Genomic DNA, 21,037 nt, shown 5'->3' with positions numbered 1-21,037 from the left:
AAGTGACTGACTGTAACGTTGTTTTTATGAAATATTAGGGCATATAAATGCTTATTTGCAGTTTAATACGTTGCTTATACAAATACATTTTATTTCAACATATTCCAGTCGATTTTTACTCATCTCAGTAGGCTATAGCAAAGCAGTTTATTCTTTCACACACAGACACGCGATTCATATTTAGGCTAAACAGTCTTTACAAATATGTACCCTTCATTCATCTCACAGAAAGGCGAGTCATATTATAGAAATGCGATTCATCTTTTTGCGGTTTGCATAGGCCTACACTAACGTTATTCCATAACGTTATTCCACATCAACACTTGAGAAAAGAAAACAGCCTACCTCACTCCTCAGCGGGATCTGCTCCTCATATCAGGAGATATTGCTCCTCATATCAGCACTGTTCTGAGGAAACTTTTCTCCATAAGGTAGGTTATTATGTCTCACTCGCGACGCGCTTTGTTTACAGCTGATGTGGGGGCGTTTCACAGACTGAAATGGTTCTCAGAATTTGCATTTGAATAGCACGCGCTCTCCGGGGAGTGGTCAAATTACTTTTGAATGGCTCGTAATGAGCTTGACTGGAGTCGCTCTCTTTTTATACAGATTACAGAAGCTGAGAATATTTGTTTTTTATATAAATTACTTCATTTAAAAGATGCGATCTCAAGCTTTATGCCCGTGGGTCTGTTTGCCTGTTTGACTGAATTTTCGCGGAGTTATAGATCATTTTCGAACGCGTTTCAAATGGGAGTTTACTGACAGAGAGAAGGCAGAAATCGCATCATGTTAATTTTTCTTTATTTGTCAAAAAGCAAAACACTTTGGGCCCTATTTTAACGATCTGAAACGCAAGTGTCAAAGCGCAAAGCGCAAGTAACTTTGTGGGCGGGTCTTGGCGCTGTTGCTATTTTCCCGGCGGGATAAATTACTCTTGCGCCTGGCGCAAATCTAAAAGGGGTTGGTCTGAAGTAGCTTCATTATTCATAGGTGTGGTTTGGGCGTAACGTGAAATAAACCAATCAGAGCGACATCTCACATTCCCTTTAAGAGCAGGCGTGCTTGTTCTAAAGCGAATTCCTATTATAACGGCGGATTTGCCAGGCGCACACGAGGAGCGGTTCACAGCCGAGGAGACCGACGTTCCCATCAGGGACGTTGGGGATGGAGAAACACACCCAAATTAACTTCGGTTAAACAGACGTATGATAATTTGGGTAAATGTGTAAGCTAGATGTATGCTTTTATAATAAACTGTCTATCTATCTATCTATTTATCTTTCGTAATAATGTATGATTTGCAAAAATGATAACTGCTGCGTCTGTGTGTAGATGAGAGAATCAAAGTGTATGCGCATTGTGCACACGCTACATTGATTAAGGCCAAGCATGCGCCCTTAAAATAGCATATTAATAACATGCGCAACGCGCCACTGACTTTAAACTGTTTTTTTTTTCGGTTAGTGGCGCAATTGTTTTCTAAACCTGTAAAATAGCATGAGGGAACGTTTGCGCCGGAACACGCCTCCTCTTTGCGCTGAACCGCCCCGGGGAGCGCAAGTGTATTTCTTAGTTAACCGACGTGCTTCTGTGGAGGGAAAAGTCCGCTTTGCGCGGGTGCAAAATAGGAATGATACATGCGTCCGTGTACAAAGTCAATTGCGCTGGGTGCAAGATAGGGCCCATAATTTTTATTGTGAGTATACAGAAAAAAAATAGAAACTGAACAGGATCGATTGATGTATTACACGAAAATGAAAGATCAAAATTAACAGAGCATTTAGTGTTTATTTTCATTGCAAAAAAAAAAAAACGAGCAAAACGCGCGGGCGCGTTTTTGGTCCCCAGAGGGTTAACCCCCTGGGGTCGGCAATCACGCCAGCGTGATCTGCTCGCTTTTTTTCTTATCAGTGCAAAAGAGACTCAAAATATTACATGATACATCATTCAATCCTGTTAAGTGTCTTATTTTTGTGCATACTCACAATAAAAACAAAGTGTTGTGGTTTTTGCCAAATAAAGAAAAACAAACATGAATCGAGTTCTGCCTTCTCTCTGTCAGTGAAGTCCAATCTGAAACGCATCTGAAAATGAACTATAACTCAGCGAATACTCAGTCAAACAGGCATACAGACACACGGGCATAAAGCTTGAGATCGCATCTTTTAAATGAAGTAATTTATATAAAAAACAAATATTCTCAGCTTCTGTAATCTGTATAAAAAGAGAGCAACTCCAGTCGAGCTCATTACGAGCCATTCAAAAGTAATTTGACCACTCCCCAACAACGGATCCAGCTATTCAGAGGACTGTAGTAAGTTTTTTATTCTTAAGTGCTTTGTTCTAGTCGCGATATGCAATAGTGTCGGTAAACTGCAAAAGGACTGTTTAAATATGAATCGCGTGTCTGTGTGTGAATGAATGGCACAGATGTTTACTACAGCTGTAAACAACAGCGCACACTTGCACTTACATTAGTAAACATGTTATTTTTACATGAACATCTACTAGTTTAGCTTTTACCAAACTATATTGTTATACTGAGATGAGTAAAAATCTACTGAAATTAGGGGTGTAACGATACACAAAACTGACGGTTCGGTTCGTCCCACGGTTTTGACGTCTCGGTTCGGTTCAGTGGGGTGGGGGGTTTAGAAAGCTAAAATTGCTGCTTCTTTTTTTTTTTTTTTTTTTACACAGTGGTTTAATGAACAAATTCTGTCTTTGTCTTTAATTTAATTAAAATTAAACGTTATGCAAGCATAAAAAAAAGATCTGGTAATACTGTAAACTATATAGGGAGCATGCACATTAATATAACCTTAAAGGTTAACAACAGAGCCTAGACTTTTAGCCCAATTTTAGATGCTATTTATTTTTAGATATAATAAATCAACACTCAAAACATTGTATGAAAACATGTAAACTGCACATACGTTTTTGCATTAACTTATGTTTTACTCCAATTCGTTATTAAAATATAAATATTTACACAGTTGCTGTCATTTTCATGACAGATATTTAAAACATACATTACATAATCAAGATATCAATCATTAACAGCCTGTTAATAACAGGTTAAGTAAAATATAATATTTAGGCTATGAATATAGTGCATTTGTTTAGTGCAAGAGTGTGTTTAGGAACCAGCAAGCTGTGGACACTGAATGACTTGCCTGAGGTAAATATAATGCTATGTGACAAACTAAGCTGTTTTTTGACGTCTTTCCGCTGCTGAAACACTGATCGATCGATTTCACGAGTTATGATGCCTTTAAGTAAGTATACTGTATCTTTCAACATACCTTCAGTCCATTCATGTTTATTCTGTACCTGAGGAAGAGAATCGCGTTTACTCACGCCACATCAAAGAGCGCCAAAATGGCATAATGTTTGAATTTCGTGATCAAATAGACAGATTTTGAAAGACTACATCTTGCTTATTATCGAAAGTAACAAAACACGGAGCTTGCTGTTATATGGTGTTAATGGTGATGGTTAGGCTACAACTCTGTATTCGTTGTGTAAACATAAGACATGAGGTTCGTTGGGCCGGGGGGCGGGGCGTCCTCGGTACGCCATGAGAGTATCGCGATACGTATCGTGGGTGGTGAATCGCGTTTTTTCGGTTCGGTTTGAATATCGTTACACCCCTAACTGAAATATGTTGAAATAAAATGTCTTTGTATAAGCAACGTATTAAACTGCAAATTAACATTTATATGAAAATATTTCTGCTCATATGTTAAATATGTGATGTTTTGTTAAAAACAGATATTGAATTATCAACTAAGATGTTATTATAGTGTTTGTTCCAATATTCAAACTAATGAATCATTAACTTTTAAATACGTATGATAAAATCGATGTATACTTTTTAAAAAGAAAGATTACACTTGAAATATTGTTAAAATTGTAATTGTTGTTTATTTATATGTGAAAACTGTTTAATAAAATAGCAAAACATATTTACAAGGCAGATGTAAGCAACATCTTAATAGGTCAAAATAAACCTTCTCATTAAATTATTTATTATAGTTTTTTTTTTTTTTATTAGTGTCACATTTGGGGAGAGGATATATTCCAAAACATTCTGAAAATACAGTATGAGAATTAACTGCACAGTTACTAGAAATGTTTACCATGGATATTATGCAATTTGCGTGCATACAAAATAAGTCCTCACATTCTTTACTTGTGGTACTCTCAGTGATATACCTGACTGAAAGGCTCATTATGCGGCTCATTACGCGGGTCATTGTCTTCTCAGGTGTGAATCACACTCACACGCATATTGCCTTTCCAAACAAAAGGTGTCTTACAAAGTTTAAATCAATGTATTGTTTTATGTGAATGATTAGGCAGGATGATTTTCAGATCATTTTGAAGAAAAAACTCTAAGCGACAACACCCATTATTCAAAAGTCTTGTAGACACATCTAGTATGTGTTTTGTGGTCCTATTTCAGAAACTTTAATTTTTAGTTTCTCAATAACCATGCATAAACATTATTCTCTCAAAAATACAAACATGTACATACATGTTGCTCACATATTATGGTAGCCCTGTTTGTGCTAAATAGAGTGTAATTACACCTTTGCCATTAATATGTTTATAAGCAACTGAAAAAAGCACAAATGTCAGGGCATGTCAAAACATCTCAAGGACCCCAAAAACACCTCAGACCCCAGAGGGTTAATATTCAAAATGCCCCCTGGGGGTATTAAAGGCAGTTTTCCACTCATCCCCCTCCCTTATGCGAACCAAATGATATGCATTGCGTAAGTCCAGTTTTGTGAAAAAGGAGGCACCCTGCAACCGCTCGAAGGCTGAAGACATCAACTGCAAAGGATAAGTATTCCTTACCGTGATGTTGTTCAGCCCTCGGTAGTCAATGCACGGTCGCAAAAAGAACCCTGCCCCTGCTGGAGAAGAAGACGGACAGATGAACTCGGCTGCCAGAGAATCAGAAATATATTTCTCCATGGCCTCCCTTTCAGGAGCAGAAAGTGAGTATAACTTGCCCTTAGGCGGAGACATACCCGGCAGTAGATCTATAGCACAGTCATAGGGACAATGCGGAGGAAGAGAGGCTACCCTGGACTTACTGAACACTTCCTTCAGGTCGAGATATTCCTCAGGCACGTTTGACAGATTCACTGGCTCAACCTGCAACAAAGAACAAGACACAGACGAACAGGCAGACACAAGACATGGAGCATAACACTGATCACTCCAGGCCGAGATGGAAACATGGCCCCAGTCAACCCTGGGGTTGTGCTGAATTAACCAGGGGTGGCCTAAGACTATGGAAGCTGATGGAGACTCCGTAAGTAGAAACGTTAATTCCTCCGTGTGATTACCAGACGTGATGAGAGTGATCAGACCGGTAGTATGAGTAATGGCAGGGAGTTCTTGTCCGTTAAGTGCACTGACAGAGATCTGTAAGTGGAGATATGGGTGTTGTGCCAGGGTGAAGTCCATAAAGTTATCATCCGCCCCAGAATCCAGCAGAGCTTGGCAGCGATTATCTCCGGTTGCCCATTGCAGTCTTACCGGGAGGAGAGTAATCAATGAGGCTTCCCATTGTTAATCCGCCCGGCAGTAACCTCAATGCAACTGCCGGACTTGGTCTTTTACTGGGCACTCCGCCAGGAATTGTCCAGCTCCGCCACTTTTGACTGTTCTGTGGCAAATGTCTGTGGTTGGAGAGAAAAAAACATAGTTAAAAATGCCCTGCAATAGTTGGGCTCACCCGTGTAGACCTCTGGTGTAGGTAGACGTGGCTTGTGCTGATGATCAGTGTTGGTGGGAGTGGGGGAAACTGGCGGTGGGGCTGGCGCAGTGGGAACAGTCAGATGGCGAAGTTGGTTGGTGAGCTCGGACACCTGTGCCACCAATACCTGTACTGCGTGACCGGTGGCCGCCATCTGCTCTTCTTGATGATCCATGCGTGAATTGCTGCGTGACAGAAATTCTTGCAGACTTTCATCTTTCGCTGAATCCATGTGGGTTCAGGTCGTTCTGTCAGGGCTGGACTGGAAAAATCTGATTCAGATGCGAGCAAAAACAGTTTTAATGAAATGTAAAGAGGTAAGATACAGAGTCCAAAGTCCGGTGAGAAGTCACGCAGTGGTACAGGGTAGCGCAGGGACGCAATGGGCAACAGTTCACAGTGAGCTTCCTCTGGGACGAACAGGGATCTAGGAACAGTAATCCACAGGAAACACGAAGACAGGAACCCAGGGACACGAACAGGAACCCAGGGACACGAACAGGAACGGGACAACTCACAACCAAAACCCCAACGACCTGACAACACAGGATGGAAATCACAGACATTAAATAGCTGCGGTAACGAGCCGCAGCTGGCACTGATGAGTGATCAGTAGTTAGCAGACACACCCACAATTACACACACACACACAAGAGAGAATGAGTCACTGAATCAATGAACCGTGACAATTATAAAGAACATACTTGCATAAATGCCGTCTCCAGGAGATTGAGACAAAGAAATATCATGTAGCTTATCATATCATAAACAACGTTTAAAACATTTAAATAGACATATCAAGTAGTAGATAATGTATATGCATCTTAGTTGATTGAGCTTAGTTGACTAGAGCTGGTTTGGTTTCTGAGAGATGGAGACGCACAGAGACGGCAATGCGCTGTTTGATCGTGCTTCTGTGCTTATTCCTTTAATTTGTCCATTCATGTATCATATTGTACGATGTTTAAAACATTTAAATAGTCATATCAAGTAGTAGAACGTGTACAATTCAGTATCTTAGTAGATAGCCTATAACTTGATAGAGAGCTGGGGAGCATTTCCCAAAAGCATCGTAAGCCTAAGAAGTTCGTTAAAATGATCGTAAGACTGATCTTAATATTACGGTCTGTTTCGCAAAAGCATCGTAACTTAAGTAGCACTTGAAAATCATCGTAGATCTACGAGTGCTCTGGAGAAATCGTAAATGCCCAAGTGCATCGTAAGAAGACAGAGTAACGAGGTCACCTGCAGGACAACCGGCAGATTTAACTTTATTCAAGTACAATGTGATTACAATTTAAAGGGTTAGTTCACCCAAAAATGAAAATTATGTCATTAATGACTCACCCTCATGTCGTTCCAAGCCCGTAAGACCTCCGTTCATCTTTGGAACACAGTTTAAGATATTTTAGATTTAGTCCGAGAGCTTTCTGTCCCTCCATTGAAAATGTATGTACGGTATACTGTCCATGTCCAGAAAGGTAATAAAGACATCATCAAAGTAGTCCATGTGACATCAGTGGATTAGTACGAATTTTTTGAAGCATCGAAAATACATTTTGGTCCAAAAATAACAAAAACTACGACTTTATTCAGCATTGTATTCTCTTCCGGGTCTGTTGTCAATCCGCGTTCACGACTCCGCAGTGACGCTGCTGACGTAAGACGCTGCTGACGTAAGACGCTGCTGACATGCACACTTACGCACCATTTAAAAAAATATAGCAATACCAAAATACAAACAATGTAGAATAGCTTGAATACAGCGTGCGTCTCCCTCAGACTGTAAACGAAGCTCGGGCGCACCAGATAACATGTCTTACGTCAGCAGCGTCTTACGTCAGTAGCGTCACTGCTGAGTCGTGAACGCGGATTGACAACAGACCCGGAAGAGAATACAATGCTGAATAAAGTCGTAGTTTTTGTTATTTTTGGACCAAAATGTATTTTCGATGCTTCAAAAAATTCGAACTAACCCACTGATGTCACATGGACTACTTTGATGATGTCTTTATTACCTTTCTGGACATGGACAGTATACCGTACACACATTTTCAATGGAGGGACAGAAAGCTCTCGGACTAAATCTAAAATATCTTAAACTGTGTTCCGAAGATGAACGGAGGTCTTATGGGCTTGGAACGACATGAGGGTGAGTCATTAATGACATAATTTTCATTTTTGGGTGAACTAAACCTTTAAGGTTTGATTGTACTTTATTGTACACTTTATTATTCATTTTTTTGTTTAAATTAATTCATTAATTAAATAATTAAAAAGGGCAGAAAACCCCCCCAAAAATTGAAATAATTTAATCTAATCATTTTAATCTAAATTAAATGAATGAAAAAATGTAATGTGGGAAACATGCTTCAAAGACTGGGAAAAATCGGGATGAACTAAAAAAAAAAAATCTGTCAATGACTTGCTGACATGCACGAAAACCAGCCAGAAATTGGGCATTTCTTGGTTGGCCACCATGTGGTCCCATGCCATCTTCGTCCTCCTCCTCCTTCTCCTCCTCCACCACCTCTTCATCTTCCTCCCTGTTAAGTAAAGGCATTCTCATATGCTCCGCAATGTTGTGCAGCATAGCTGTAACTATTATTACTGCACAGCACTTTTGTGGAGCAAACAAAAGACCACCGCTGGACTGGTGAATAGCCCAAAAACGCAGCTTCCACCTCCCTATGCGCCGTATGCGGTGTGCCTCGTTGAAATCTGTCTCCCTGTTATTTATAGGATTAGCCACAGGAGTGAAGAGATATGGCCTCAGTGGGTAACAACTGTCCCGACGCAGCCTCCACTGTCCCTGTGAGTTTTGTGCCTCCTGACCCACAGATGAATGGTGAACATGAAGAAGTTGTGTGTACTTCCAGGCCTTGCTGCAATGTCTGTGATCAAACCCTTATAGTCACAGATAACCTGCCAGTTGATAGCTGCATAGCCTTTGCGGCATATACCTGTATACATGGCCATCCACAGATGATGTAAGGATTGGGATCAAGGTACAATTGATCACTCCAATGACCTGTGGGATGTGATGATGTGTTAAAAAAAATACTGTTGTATTTCTGTGATGCAAATTTAATGTGTTCTGCAGCAAGTGGAAGTAATACATTGGTGACAGCTTGAACAGCTCTTGACACTGATGCCTTACTTAGTCCAAGCCCATCACCAAGTACCTGGAGAAAACTGCCAGTTGCATAAAATCTCAAGGCTGATAGGAGTTGGACTTCAGGGGACAAGGCAAAATTTCTCCTGGTGGTACGCATCAGCTGAGGTCCAATAATATTTAGCAGTCGGGCTATTTGTCCTCTTGGCAAACGGTATCGCCCAATTTTAGCAATGTCTTCAAGGGTATCCAAAGGGTTTTGATGCTGTTTGATGAAGGCATATAAAGTCACCAATCTACTTTGTGGTTGTCTCTGTCTTTGCCTTTCTCTGACCCTCAATTGAAGAACATGCTGTAGTGCAACCATGATGTCCTCTGCAAGTCTAGTGAGGTGTAAACTCTATACTATCCTATGCTTACTTGAAGGTTATCAGGCTGTGATAATGTTCACATATCCCACTGCCTATCATCAATTTCAGTAATTACATTAGGCCCTGCCTTGAAGAAAGTGAAGGTGTGGCATGCTTAGAAATTGTATAGATTACATCTTCCTTTTAATCTATCCTCTGTTTGTAATGTTCATAATGATGAAAAGTTGTGCTTCTTATAAATATGTATACATAGAACAGTGCTGGTAAAACATGACTATTGTTTTGTCTGTACCTGTAGAAATGTATTGTCTGGTGGCCGAGAGAGCTCAGCGCGCTGCAACTGAAGAAAACACATGCAAATAGAAAAACACCCACAAATTAAGAAAACATCTTCATCAGTTCTCTTACGAGAGGTTCTCTCGTACTGCGTAAATCTTACGCTAGGGAAAATCTCTTTTCCGCGAGATACTGAAGCCAAAAAATTATCCTTAATTTTGAAATAATGTAAAACGCGTTGCGGCAGCATGCAGACATAGGCGAGACAGCTCGCGCGCCTATTGACTGCTCTGCGGCAACTGCAGCAGCCTATCGATGAGGCCCTAGCGTGACGTCAGCTCCAATGAGACGTCACGTCCCGCAGAGACAGGCGTGGCCTAGGGCTATAAATACAGCTGGAGAGGCTAGCTTCACTGGTTTTTCATCGCCGAAGCGAACCAGAGCGAGAGCAGGCACGGCAAGATACGCAGTACTCGTTCCCTCTCTAGAGAGAACCAAGGTTACGTTAGTAACCGAGTACGTTCTCTTACGAGAGGTTCTCTCGTACTGCGTAAATCTTACGCTAGGGGAACACAGTGTAAAACGCCGTGCATGCTAAGATCCAGCACCAAAGACCCAAGGGCATGTGCCCGGGTTCATATAGCACATGATCATAAGGGACTCACAGAGAGTCCAGAAAAGAGAGGCTAGAATAGCATCATTTCTGTAATGATAACATCCTATAAGGAGCATATATAGTGATGATGAATCGTACAGCCAGGGCGGCCACGGCCTGAGCTGACGAATATAGTGGGTCTTTAGATTAGATTAGATTAGATTAGATTCAACTTTATTGTCATTACACAAGTACAGGTACAAGGCAACGAAATGCAGTTTAGGTCTAACCAGAAGTGCAATAGCAGCAAGTGCAGGATATACAGTGGTTCATAAGTGCAGAACATGGATATGTACTGAATAAATATAGAGTTGAATACTATTATAAACAAAAATTTACAGATAGATTGTCCTATGAATATAATATACAGATAACTATTACTGTGAACAGAATTTACAGCTAGATATGTACTGAATATAATAATATACAGATGGCTATTACTATAAACAGAATGTTTACAGATAGATATGTACTGAATATAATATACAGATGGCTGTTACTATAAACAGAATTTTACAGATAGATATGTACTATGAATATATATACAGATGGCTGTTACTATAAACAGAATGTGAGCATAATATACAGATGGATATTACTATAAACAGAATTTTACAAATAGATATATGTATAAGTTAGGCTAATGAGCAGTATAACAATGGATTTAAAGTAGTGCAAATAAAGTTTGGACAGAAGCTATCCGAGTGAGTGCAGTGGAAAGTAATTGCATATTACAGTTAAGGTACGATATTGCAATGTATATATAACAGTCGGTACTGTAAATAAACAGTCGGCAGTGCAAATGAGCATATTCCAGTCAAGGTAGTAGTGCAAGATGCATATGTAAACAGTTGTTACTGTAATAACAGTCAGCAGTGCAAATGAACATTATAGTATTGCAAATAACAAAATGGAGGCAGGTGTGAGGAGGGAGAGGAGAGTCAATCAGTATATAAGGGGAGTGGGATCAATGAGGGTTAGAGTTTAATAAAGAGACAGCTCTGGGGAAAAAACTGTTCTTTAGTCTGCTGGTCCTGGTCCGGAGGCACCTGAAACGCCTGCCGGAAGGCAGGAGAGAAAACAGTCTGTGGGCTGGGTGAGAGGAGTCCTTAAGGATGCTGCGAGCTCGATGCAGACAACGTTTCCTCTGGATGTGCTCGATGGCAGGTAGTGGAGTCCCAGTGATGCGCTGGGCGGTTTTCACCACCCGCTGCAGTGCCTTGCGCTCTGCAACAGAACAGCTCCCATACCACACTGTAGCACAGTTGGTCAGGATGCTTTCTATTGCACAGCGATAGAAGTTCACCAGGATAGTGGAGGAAAGCTGATTCTTCCTCAGTGTCCTCAGGAAGAAGAGGCGCTGGTGAGCCTTCTTGACCAGGCTGGAGGTGTTGGTTGTCCAGGTCATGTCCGCCGAGATGTGGGTCCCCAGGAACTTGAAACTGGAGACACGCTCAACAGCCATTCCATTGATGTGGATGGTGTCGTGTGTGCCTCTTGACACTTTCCTGAAGTCCACGATGAGCTCCTTCGTTTTGGTGGTGTTGAGGAGCTGGTTATTTTCGGTGCACCATGTGGCCAGGTGCTTGATCTCCTCCCTATAGGCAGTCTCATCGTTGTTGCTGATGAGACCAATCACCGTAGTGTCGTCCGCAAACTTGACGATGGAATTAGATCCGTACACAGGCTTGCAGTCGGAGGTGAAGAGGGAGTAGAGGAACGGGCTTAGCACACAGCCCTGTGGTACACCAGTGTTGAGTGTGATGGATGTGGAGCAGTTGGAGCCTGATCGAACATTCTGGGGTCTGTTGGTCAAGAAGTCCAAAATCCAGTTGCACATGGAGGTGTTGAAGCCCAGGTCTCCAAGTTTGGCTATTAACTTAGTTGGGATGACAGTGTTGAATGCTGAGCTGAAGTCAACAAACAGCATGCGTGCATAAGTGTTCTTATTGTCCAGATGTGTGAGCACAGAGTGCAGTGCCATGGAGACTGCATCCTCTGTGCTCCTATTGCTACGGTAGGCAAACTGGTGTGAGTCCAATGTGGATGGTAGAGAGTCTTTTAGGTGTGCCAGGACCAGCCGCTCAAAGCACTTCATTACGATGGGTGTGAGTGCTACAGGGCGGTAGTCATTAAGGCACTTCGGGCTGGAGTGTTTTGGCACTGGCACAATGGAAGTGCATTTAAAGCATGTTGGTACAGTTGCTTGGGCAAGAGACAGGTTGAAAATGTCTGTAAAAACCCCAGCGAGCTGCTCCGCACATGCCCTGAGTACGCGTCCAGGGATGTTGTCTGGTCCAGCAGCCTTGTGCGCGCTGATCCTGCTCAGTGCATTGCAGACATCTGTGGAGGAGAGTGTGATCGGTGGGTGGTCAGCTGAGGATTTGAGCTTGGTGGCAGTTTCTCTGTTGTCTCTTTCAAAGCGAGCATAAAAGTCATTTAGCTCGTTCAGGAAGTTGACATCAGTGGCTGCGGGGGTGGAGTGAGAGGGTTTGTAGTCACTGATGGCCTGAATGCCCTGCCACATGCGCCGAGGGTCAGCGTTGGAAAAGTGTCCCTCTATCTTAAGCTTGTAGCAGTGCTTGGCCTCTTTGATGCCCCTTTTCAGATTTGCTCTGGATGTGCTATAGGCTTGTGCATCTCCTGATCTGAAGGCAGTATTGCGTGTCTTCAATAGGAGTCGCACTTCCCTGTTCATCCATGGCTTCTGATTTGGGTATGTGGTGATCTGCTTCTGGGTTGTAACACTGTCAATGGTGGTATTAATATAATCCAGTACAGAGGAGGTGTAGCAGTCAATGTCCGTGTGAGAGCCACTGGTGGCTTGAGAAGCAAACATACTCCAGTCTGTGTGTAGAAACCTTTCCTGGAGTGAGAAATCTGCCCCCGCAGGCCACACCTTGATGGTCTTCACTGATGGCTTCACGCGATTGATCAGAGGTGCATATTTGGGGGTGAGGAACAAAGAAAGGTGATCTGACTGTCCCAAGTGGGGGAGGGGTGTCGCGACGTAAGCTTCAGCCATGTTTGTGTAAACATGGTCTAAGGTTTTGTTTCCTCTGGTGTGACAGGAAACATGCTGGTGAAATTTCGGTAGCACTGACTTTAAGTTTGAATGATTAAAATCACCCGCAACAATAAACGCAGCTTCCGGGTGAACGGTCTGTTGTTTACTGATGGCTGCGTGAAGTTCTTTCATAGCAAACTTGGCATCAGCATCCGGGGGAATATAGGCTGCAGTTATAATAGTGGAAGTGAACTCCCGCGGTAGATAAAACGGTCTACATTTAACCATGAGAAACTCAAGGTTAGCTGAACAATGTCTCCCAACAATAGCAGAGTTTGTGCACCAAGCTTTGTTAATGTAAATGCACAATCCACCACCTCTGGTCTTACCGGAGCCATGTAATGTTCTATCCGCCCGGAATGTATGGCGTCCCGCTAGCTCAATAGCGTTGTCCGGTATTCCGCTGTTTAACCATGTTTCCGTGAAAATTAGAACATTACAGTTCAAAAGTCTCTTGCTGTATGTGATGTTGAGTCGAATCTCCTCCATTTTGTTCAACAGCGACCGTACATTGGCAAGGAAAATGCTGGGTAAAGAGAGCCGGTGTGGTGTTAGCTTTAGCTTAGCTCTTAGTCCTCCGCGCTTCCCCCGCCTTTGTTTACGATCTCGCCGGCGCCTGCGAGCACTTCCGCCCGGCCGGGCAGAGTGCATAGCCTCGGGTGATCTGGCGATCTCAGGAAGGAGTCGAAGGTTGTCCATAAAACTGTCGGAAATTCGCAAACCAATATCCAAAAGCTCACCTTGGGTGTACGATGTTAAGGCACAACTGTTCTGGACGAACAGACCCGAAATGAGCAAGAAAAATACTGCTAAATTACAGAATCTGGAGAGACCGCGAGCCTCGCGATGTACTCGCGCCGCCATCTTGTATCAAGGCTCACCTTGCCCACTTACACACTGCCCACAGAGCTGCGCGACCAATTTAGACCGAAAGCAGCTTAGCCTGCAAGGCGGGAACTTCTAGGTTATAAAACCTTATAAATGTAGATGGGGAGGCCCAGCCTGCCGCCATACAGATATCTTGCAAGGCAATCCCACTAGACCAAGCCCACGACGAGGCCACACCTCTCGTGGAGTGCGCTCTGACACCTAATGGGCACTGCAAGCCCTTAGAGGCGTAAGCCAGCGCAATAGCATCGACTATCCATCTGGATAGACTCTGTTTCGATACGGCAAGTCCCTTGGAACGTCCGTAGAGTGAAACAAAGAGCTGATCCATCTGTCTGAAAACAGACGTGCGAGACACGTAAGCCCTTAATGCCCTAACCGGGCAAAGGAAGCTGGCGTCCTTTTCCTCGTTAGAGACCGGCAGGGCAGAAAGGGAAATCACCTGAGCCCTAAACGGTGTGTTGAGGGATTTAGGAACGTACCCGTGCCTTGGTTTGAGTATGACTTTCGAGTCATTCGGCCCAAACTCCATACATGTCGCGCTCACTGAGAGCGCTTGTAAGTCCCCTATGCGCTTCACTGAAGCGAGAGCCAGAAGAAACACTGTTTTGAAAGACAAGTGTTTGATATCTATTGATTGGACAGGCTCAAATGGGGCACTTTTCATGGCCTCCAAGACCGTGGAAAGGTCCCAAATGGGAACTGAGGGAGGTCTGGGAGGATGTAACCTCCTAGCTCCTCTAAGGAAGCGAATGACCAGATCGTTCCTTCCGAGTGACTGACCAAGCGTTGGTTTAGAAAACGCTGCTATAGCCGCCACATAGACTTTGAGCGTGGATGGGGCTCTGCCCTTATCCAGTAGCTCTTGTAGGAAGGAGAGAACCTCCGAAACTCCACAGTCTTGGGGTGAAAAGCCGCGTGCTGTGCACCAGCTAGAGAACACAGACCATTTCGAGGAATAGAGCCGCCTCGTAGAGCAAATGGCTGCTGTGGGAGACATTTGGCAAAGCAAAAGTAGACCTGTTTGCGTCTCAAGAAAACGCTCACTGTCCGGAGTTTTTCTCCAAGAGCAGGGATGCGCTGGCCCACATCTGGCCCCCCTGCCCGCTCTATGCTTTCCCCCCGTCGCGCTCCTACCCCAGGTGTTAGAGCGGATCAGGGAAAACGGATGCTCAGTGCTATTAGTCGCTCCGCTCTGGAAGAACCAGGCTTGGTTCCCAGTTCTGATGCAGCTGACGAGCGCTGCCCCATGGCCAATACCAGTGAGGAGGGACCTCCTCTCTCAGGCCAAGGGCTCGATCTGGCATCCTCGCCCAGAGCTTTGGTCCCTACATGCGTGGGCCACCCACTGATCTTTCAGAGGTAGTGTTAAACACGATTGTGCAGGCTAGAGCCCCCTCTACGAAGCGGCTCTATTCCTCGAAATGGTCTGTGTTCTCTAGCTGGTGCACAGCACGCGGCTTTTCACCCCAAGACTGTGGAGTTTCGGAGGTTCTCTCCTTCCTACAAGAGCTACTGGATAAGGGCAGAGCCCCATCCATGCTCAAAGTCTACGTGGCGGCTATAGCAGCGTTTTCTAAACCAACGCTTGGTCAGTCACTCGGAAGGAACGATCTGGTCATTCGCTTCCTTAGAGGAGCTAGGAGGTTACATCCTCCCAGACCTCCCTCAGGTCCCATTTGGGACCTTTCCACGGTCTTGGAGGCCATGAAAAGTGCCCCATTTGAGCCTGTCCAATCAATAGATATCAAACATTTGTCTTTCAAAACAGTGTTTCTTCTGGCTCTCGCTTCAGTGAAGCGCATAGGGGACTTACAAGTGCTCTCAGTGAGCGCGACATGTATGGAGTTTGGGCCGAATGACTCGAAAGTCATACTCAAACCAAGGCACGGGTACGTTCCTAAATCCCTCAACACACCGTTTAGGGCTCAGGTGATTTCCCTTTCTGCCCTGCCGGTCTCTAACGAGGAAAAGGACACCAGCTTCCTTTGCCCGGTTAGGGCATTAAGGGCTTACGTGTCTCGCACGTCTGTTTTCAGACAGATGGAGCAGCTCTTTGTTTCACTCTACGGACGTTCCAAGGGACTTGCCGTATCGAAACAGAGTCTATCCAGATGGATAGTCGATGCTATTGCGCTGGCTTACGCCTCTAAGGGCTTGCAGTGCCCATTAGGTGTCAGAGCGCACTCCACGAGAGGTGTGGCCTCGTCGTGGGCTTGGTCTAGTGGGATTGCCTTGCAAGATATCTGTATGGCGGCAGGCTGGGCCTCCCCGTCTACATTTATAAGGTTTTATAACCTAGAAGTTCCCGCCTTGCAGGCTAAGCTGCTTTCGGTCTAAATTGGTCGCGCAGCTCTGTGGGCAGTGTGTAAGACCCACTATATTCGTCAGCTGTGGCTGTACGATTCATCATCACTATATATGCTCCTTATAGGATGTTATCATTACAGAAATGATGCTATTCTAGCCTCTCTTTTCTGGACTCTCTGTGAGTCCCTTATGATCATGTGCTATATGAACCCGGGCACATGCCCTTGGGTCTTTGGTGCTGGATCTTAGCATGCACAGCGTTTTACACTGTTTTCCCCTAGCGTAAGATTTACGCAGTACGAGAGAACCTCTCGTAAGAGGACGTACTCGGTTACTAACGTAACCTCGGTTCTCTCTAGAGAGGGAACGAGTACTGCGTATCTTGCCGTGCCTGCTCTCGCTCTGGTTCGCTTCGGCGATGAAAAACCAGTGAAGCTAGCCTCTCCAGCTGTATTTATAGCCCTAGGCCACACCTGTCTCGGCGGGACGTGACGTAGTGGGCGCGAAGCGCCCTCATTGGAGCTGACGTCACGCTAGGGCCTCATCGATAGGCTGCTCCAGTTGCCGCAGAGCAGCCAATAGGCGCGCGAGCTGTCTCGCCTATGTCTGTATGCTGCCGCAGCGCGTTTTACATTATTTCAAAATTAAGGATAATTTTTTGGCTTCAGTATCTCGCGGAAAAGAGATTTTCCCTAGCGTAAGATTTACGCAGTACTCGTTCCCTCTCTAAAGAGAACCGAGGTTACGTTAGTAACCGAGTACGTTTTACAACACATGTGTGCTCCAAATACTCACAACACAACCAAATACAGAAACGCGCTGCAAATAGAACAGAACACAACGAAAATGTTTCCAGAGGACCCCAATAAGTGACCAACCCGACTGGGACGTGCTCTCTCGGCCACCGTAGTATTGGCTAGATAAAGTACATATATCTGTCACCCTTAATATATAGACTTTCTATATTAATAAATTATTGAAACTTATATGCTTATGTCTGAAAATAGTCATCAACCATTAGCCATTTACTTCAGAATCACTTGGAAGAACAATTATTATAGTATTTCCTAGGGCCTTGGGCCACATGGGGTTCAACAAACATGGACATCAAAAACATTGCATCAAGTTTTATTAATCAAAAACATTGCATCTAGTTTTATCAATCAAAAACATTGCATCTAGTTTTATTAATGTGGGTTATTCAGTTTCCCAGGACCTGCAAAAGACATTGTACAATGGGATAAATCATAACTACATATAGAACACTTTTCACATTGCACAAGAAATGACAGAAACATAATGAATCCCCAATGAACAATAATCATATTACCTGAGACTTCTGGCAAAATAATCTCACAGAAATTGAGAGCCTTGCAAAACTCATCTCCTCTAGTGCAAGCCTCCTCTCGTCTAAGGCCAGCTTGGCCTACTTGAGCTCAATGAGCTGCCGTTGAAAATTGTTGTCCCTCTCATTGGCTTCTTTAAGGCATTGCCTAGTGTCTTTCAAGACATCTGTTTTCTCCCTCTCCAGCTGCACTATGTCCTGACTACAACTACAAACATCCTCAAACTGCTGAGGTGTTGTGGCTGCAGTCTGGACAACTGAAGATGGAGGCTGAGGCCTGTGAGGGTTGTTTATAGGACTAGGAGATAGTAGGTGCTGGGAGATGGCAGATGAAACTGATAGTTCCTTTGAGCATGAAGGACCTGCGGTGTGCACTGCGGGATTGTGGAGCCCCACATCCACAATTGCCACAGTAAACGAGGAACCACTCAGCAGAAAGGCATGGTCAATGTATTGGGCCAGGGAAAAGTGAATTTTTCCCCCTGGCAAACAAGACCAATTCATATTTGTTCAAGTATTCTGTGATCTAGATCAACTGGAGGCAATTTATAGACCCCAAGTGCAGCTTTATTTTCCAAACATGATCAAAGACTTGACTTGACTTGACTTGACAAACAGTGGTTACAGGTAACAATACTTGACAAAGTAGTAAGGCAAACATGATTGCTTAAATATACAGACTAGTAATGACAATACAAGGGACACCTGTGCACATGATAAGACAATCAACCAATGACAACATGAAACATTCACATGGCGAACACATGGCAGGATAACATGACTATAACAGGGAATCACATGGAACAAGAACATAAAACAAAAACAACATGTAACAGCTGCATTGTAGCGCCATCGTGTCAAAATCACTTTAAAAATGTCCTTTAATAAAACTTTATAAATGAGCAAAAGTTATTTGTTAAAAAATATGAAAGGAAACATTTTTATTTAACATTTGTTCAGCATTTTAAATGAGTTAAAACATTTATTTTATTATATCAATATCAACTGCTCACCCTCCTTCTACATTACTTTAAGTAGCCCCCAAAGAGTCATTTGTATTGGTCTTCCTCGAGATGTCTGTCTGAAGTCCCAAAAAACATATTATTTAGTTAAAATATGTTTTCAAAATATATGATTTCAAAAAGAAATTGTGCGCACATCCAAAAAAACTTTTGGCAGGTGCTCGATCAAATGAAGCATCAAACTCAAAATAAACAAGAATCGGCACACTGCCACTTCTGCTCCCAAGGATTTATTATAACATTTCGACCCAAAGGGTCTTCGTCAGACTATTTGACTACAAAACTATTTGATGCCAAGGATCCCCTCGATATGATTTCCTAGCAAAGGACTCTCTTCCTAAAATAAAGGCAACTATGTATTTTAAAACTCATTCATACCATTTGAGGAAAAAATAATATGTGTGATATTATAAATAGGCTACATTATGAATGAAATCATTTGCATTTCATGTTGTCATTGTACTATTTGTATAAAGCGTTTCATAATAAATATTGTCCCAAAGCAAGTTTTGCGGTCCATGTTTTGCGGTTAGTGGTGAACCATGAACCACAGTTTGAAAACCCCTGATTTAGAGCAGACAAGAAATGTAAGTAAATATTAGATATAATGCAGGTTGTTATATATTAAAGTCGTTATATATTATAGATATAGTATATTTGAATAGACCTCCCAGAGAGGATCTCAACCATTTCCACCACTCGCTGTTAAGGCCAACACATGGACATAAGTTGTACTGCAGTTGCTGTTACATAGAATTAAATATATCCTTGAGTTACTGTAATATAATGTGCACTAATGAGAACTTCATAAAGGGGAATTGTGTAGCCAGTGAAGAAAATGTTTATCAAAACTAAAGCAGGGGCCAGAACATTTACTTCAACATACAAGTATAACATCATTATGTTGTCTGAAATCTCTCAAGAGATGAATCAGTATATATTTGGATTCAATGACGCAGATGTCCAATGATCTTTGCGACATGAGAGATTAAGGATGGGCATTTAAAACAGACTATTCAATTCAGAGCAGCTCACAAATATTCAGACACTGTCATTGTTTACTCTGCTTATAAAACGTTAAGATTATTTAGTCTTTGATTCAAATATTATGCTGAAAGTTTACATAAAGGTATATTTTCAACATTTGAAAATCAGATGTTAAAAGTGTGAGATGACAATTTAGTCCATATTTTGGTTATTTCTTTATAGTAATTTCTATTTTCAACCTGTGCAGAACAACAAACGCAAAGCTGCCATGAGTTTATCCCAGAATATCTCGATTGTTCATCCTGAATACTTTTTCATCACTGGGCTCACAGGTACACCATACAAAACTTATTACTATATATTCTTATTTATCATATATTTTATTACTGTAATTGGGAACTCTATAGTCCTTCTCATTATAGCTCTTGACCGGAGCCTGCACAGTCCAATGTACATTGGTGTGTTTAACTTGGCCTTGGCCGACATTGGTGAAACTAATGCACTGATTCCTAACATGATGAAGATTTTTTTATTGGACTCACAGTACATCTCATACAATGCTTGTTTGGCAAACATGTTTTTTGTGAATGTCTTTATTACAGTGCAAACTTACACTCTTGTTGTTCTGGCATTTGATCGTTTCATTGCAATTTGTTTTCCACTAAGATATCATGCTATAGTGAATAATAAGTTAATGTCTATAGTGTTTTCAGTAATATGGGCATTTAACACCTGTATGGTAACACTGTCGACATCTTTGATGACCAGACTTTCATTCTGTAAGTCCAACGTGATAGAGAGTTGGTATTGTGACTATGGAACATTGCTGAGGCTGCCATGCAATGACAATAGCATTAATAAGTTATTAGCAATCCTCATTGAAGCTTTATTCATTGTAGCACCACCTTTAATTATAGTCCTGTCATATGTGGGCATTTTTCTTGCTTTATGTAAAATTACAACTTGGGAAGGACGTTTGAAAGCACTGAAGACCTGTTTTTCTCACATTTTGGTAGTTGGATCATTCTTTCTTCCCATAATATGCATTTTGATTGCTTCACCTACAACTAATGCCAGGATCATCAGCGGATCTCTTTCATTTGCTCTTCCACCAATGCTAAATCCCATCATTTATGTTTTAAACACAGCTAAAATCAAAGACTTAATCCGAAAAAAACTTAACAACAGATCTGCACCAATTAGAGGGAACGTTTCAAAATGA

The 21,037-nt window shown here is 42.6% G+C and overlaps 1 protein-coding gene across 1 annotated transcript; it reads left to right on the top strand.

Annotated features, from left to right (window-relative positions):
• Positions 1-20,047: 20,047 nt before the first annotated feature.
• LOC311297523 (olfactory receptor 1M1-like) lies at positions 20,048-21,037 on the top strand (the record flags this gene model as incomplete). The annotated part of the gene is made up of 1 exon (XM_084419857.1): positions 20,048-21,037. The coding sequence occupies exon 1, from the start codon at positions 20,084-20,086 to the stop codon at positions 21,035-21,037; it is 954 nt and encodes a 317-aa protein (XP_084275983.1). The 5' UTR covers positions 20,048-20,083.

Source organism: Rutilus rutilus (genome assembly GCF_951802725.1).
Source record: "Rutilus rutilus genome assembly, chromosome: 9".
Taxonomy (NCBI): Eukaryota; Metazoa; Chordata; class Actinopteri; order Cypriniformes; family Leuciscidae; genus Rutilus; species Rutilus rutilus.
Note: the sequence above shows the minus strand (reverse complement) of the source record. Positions and strands in the feature narration are given on the sequence as shown.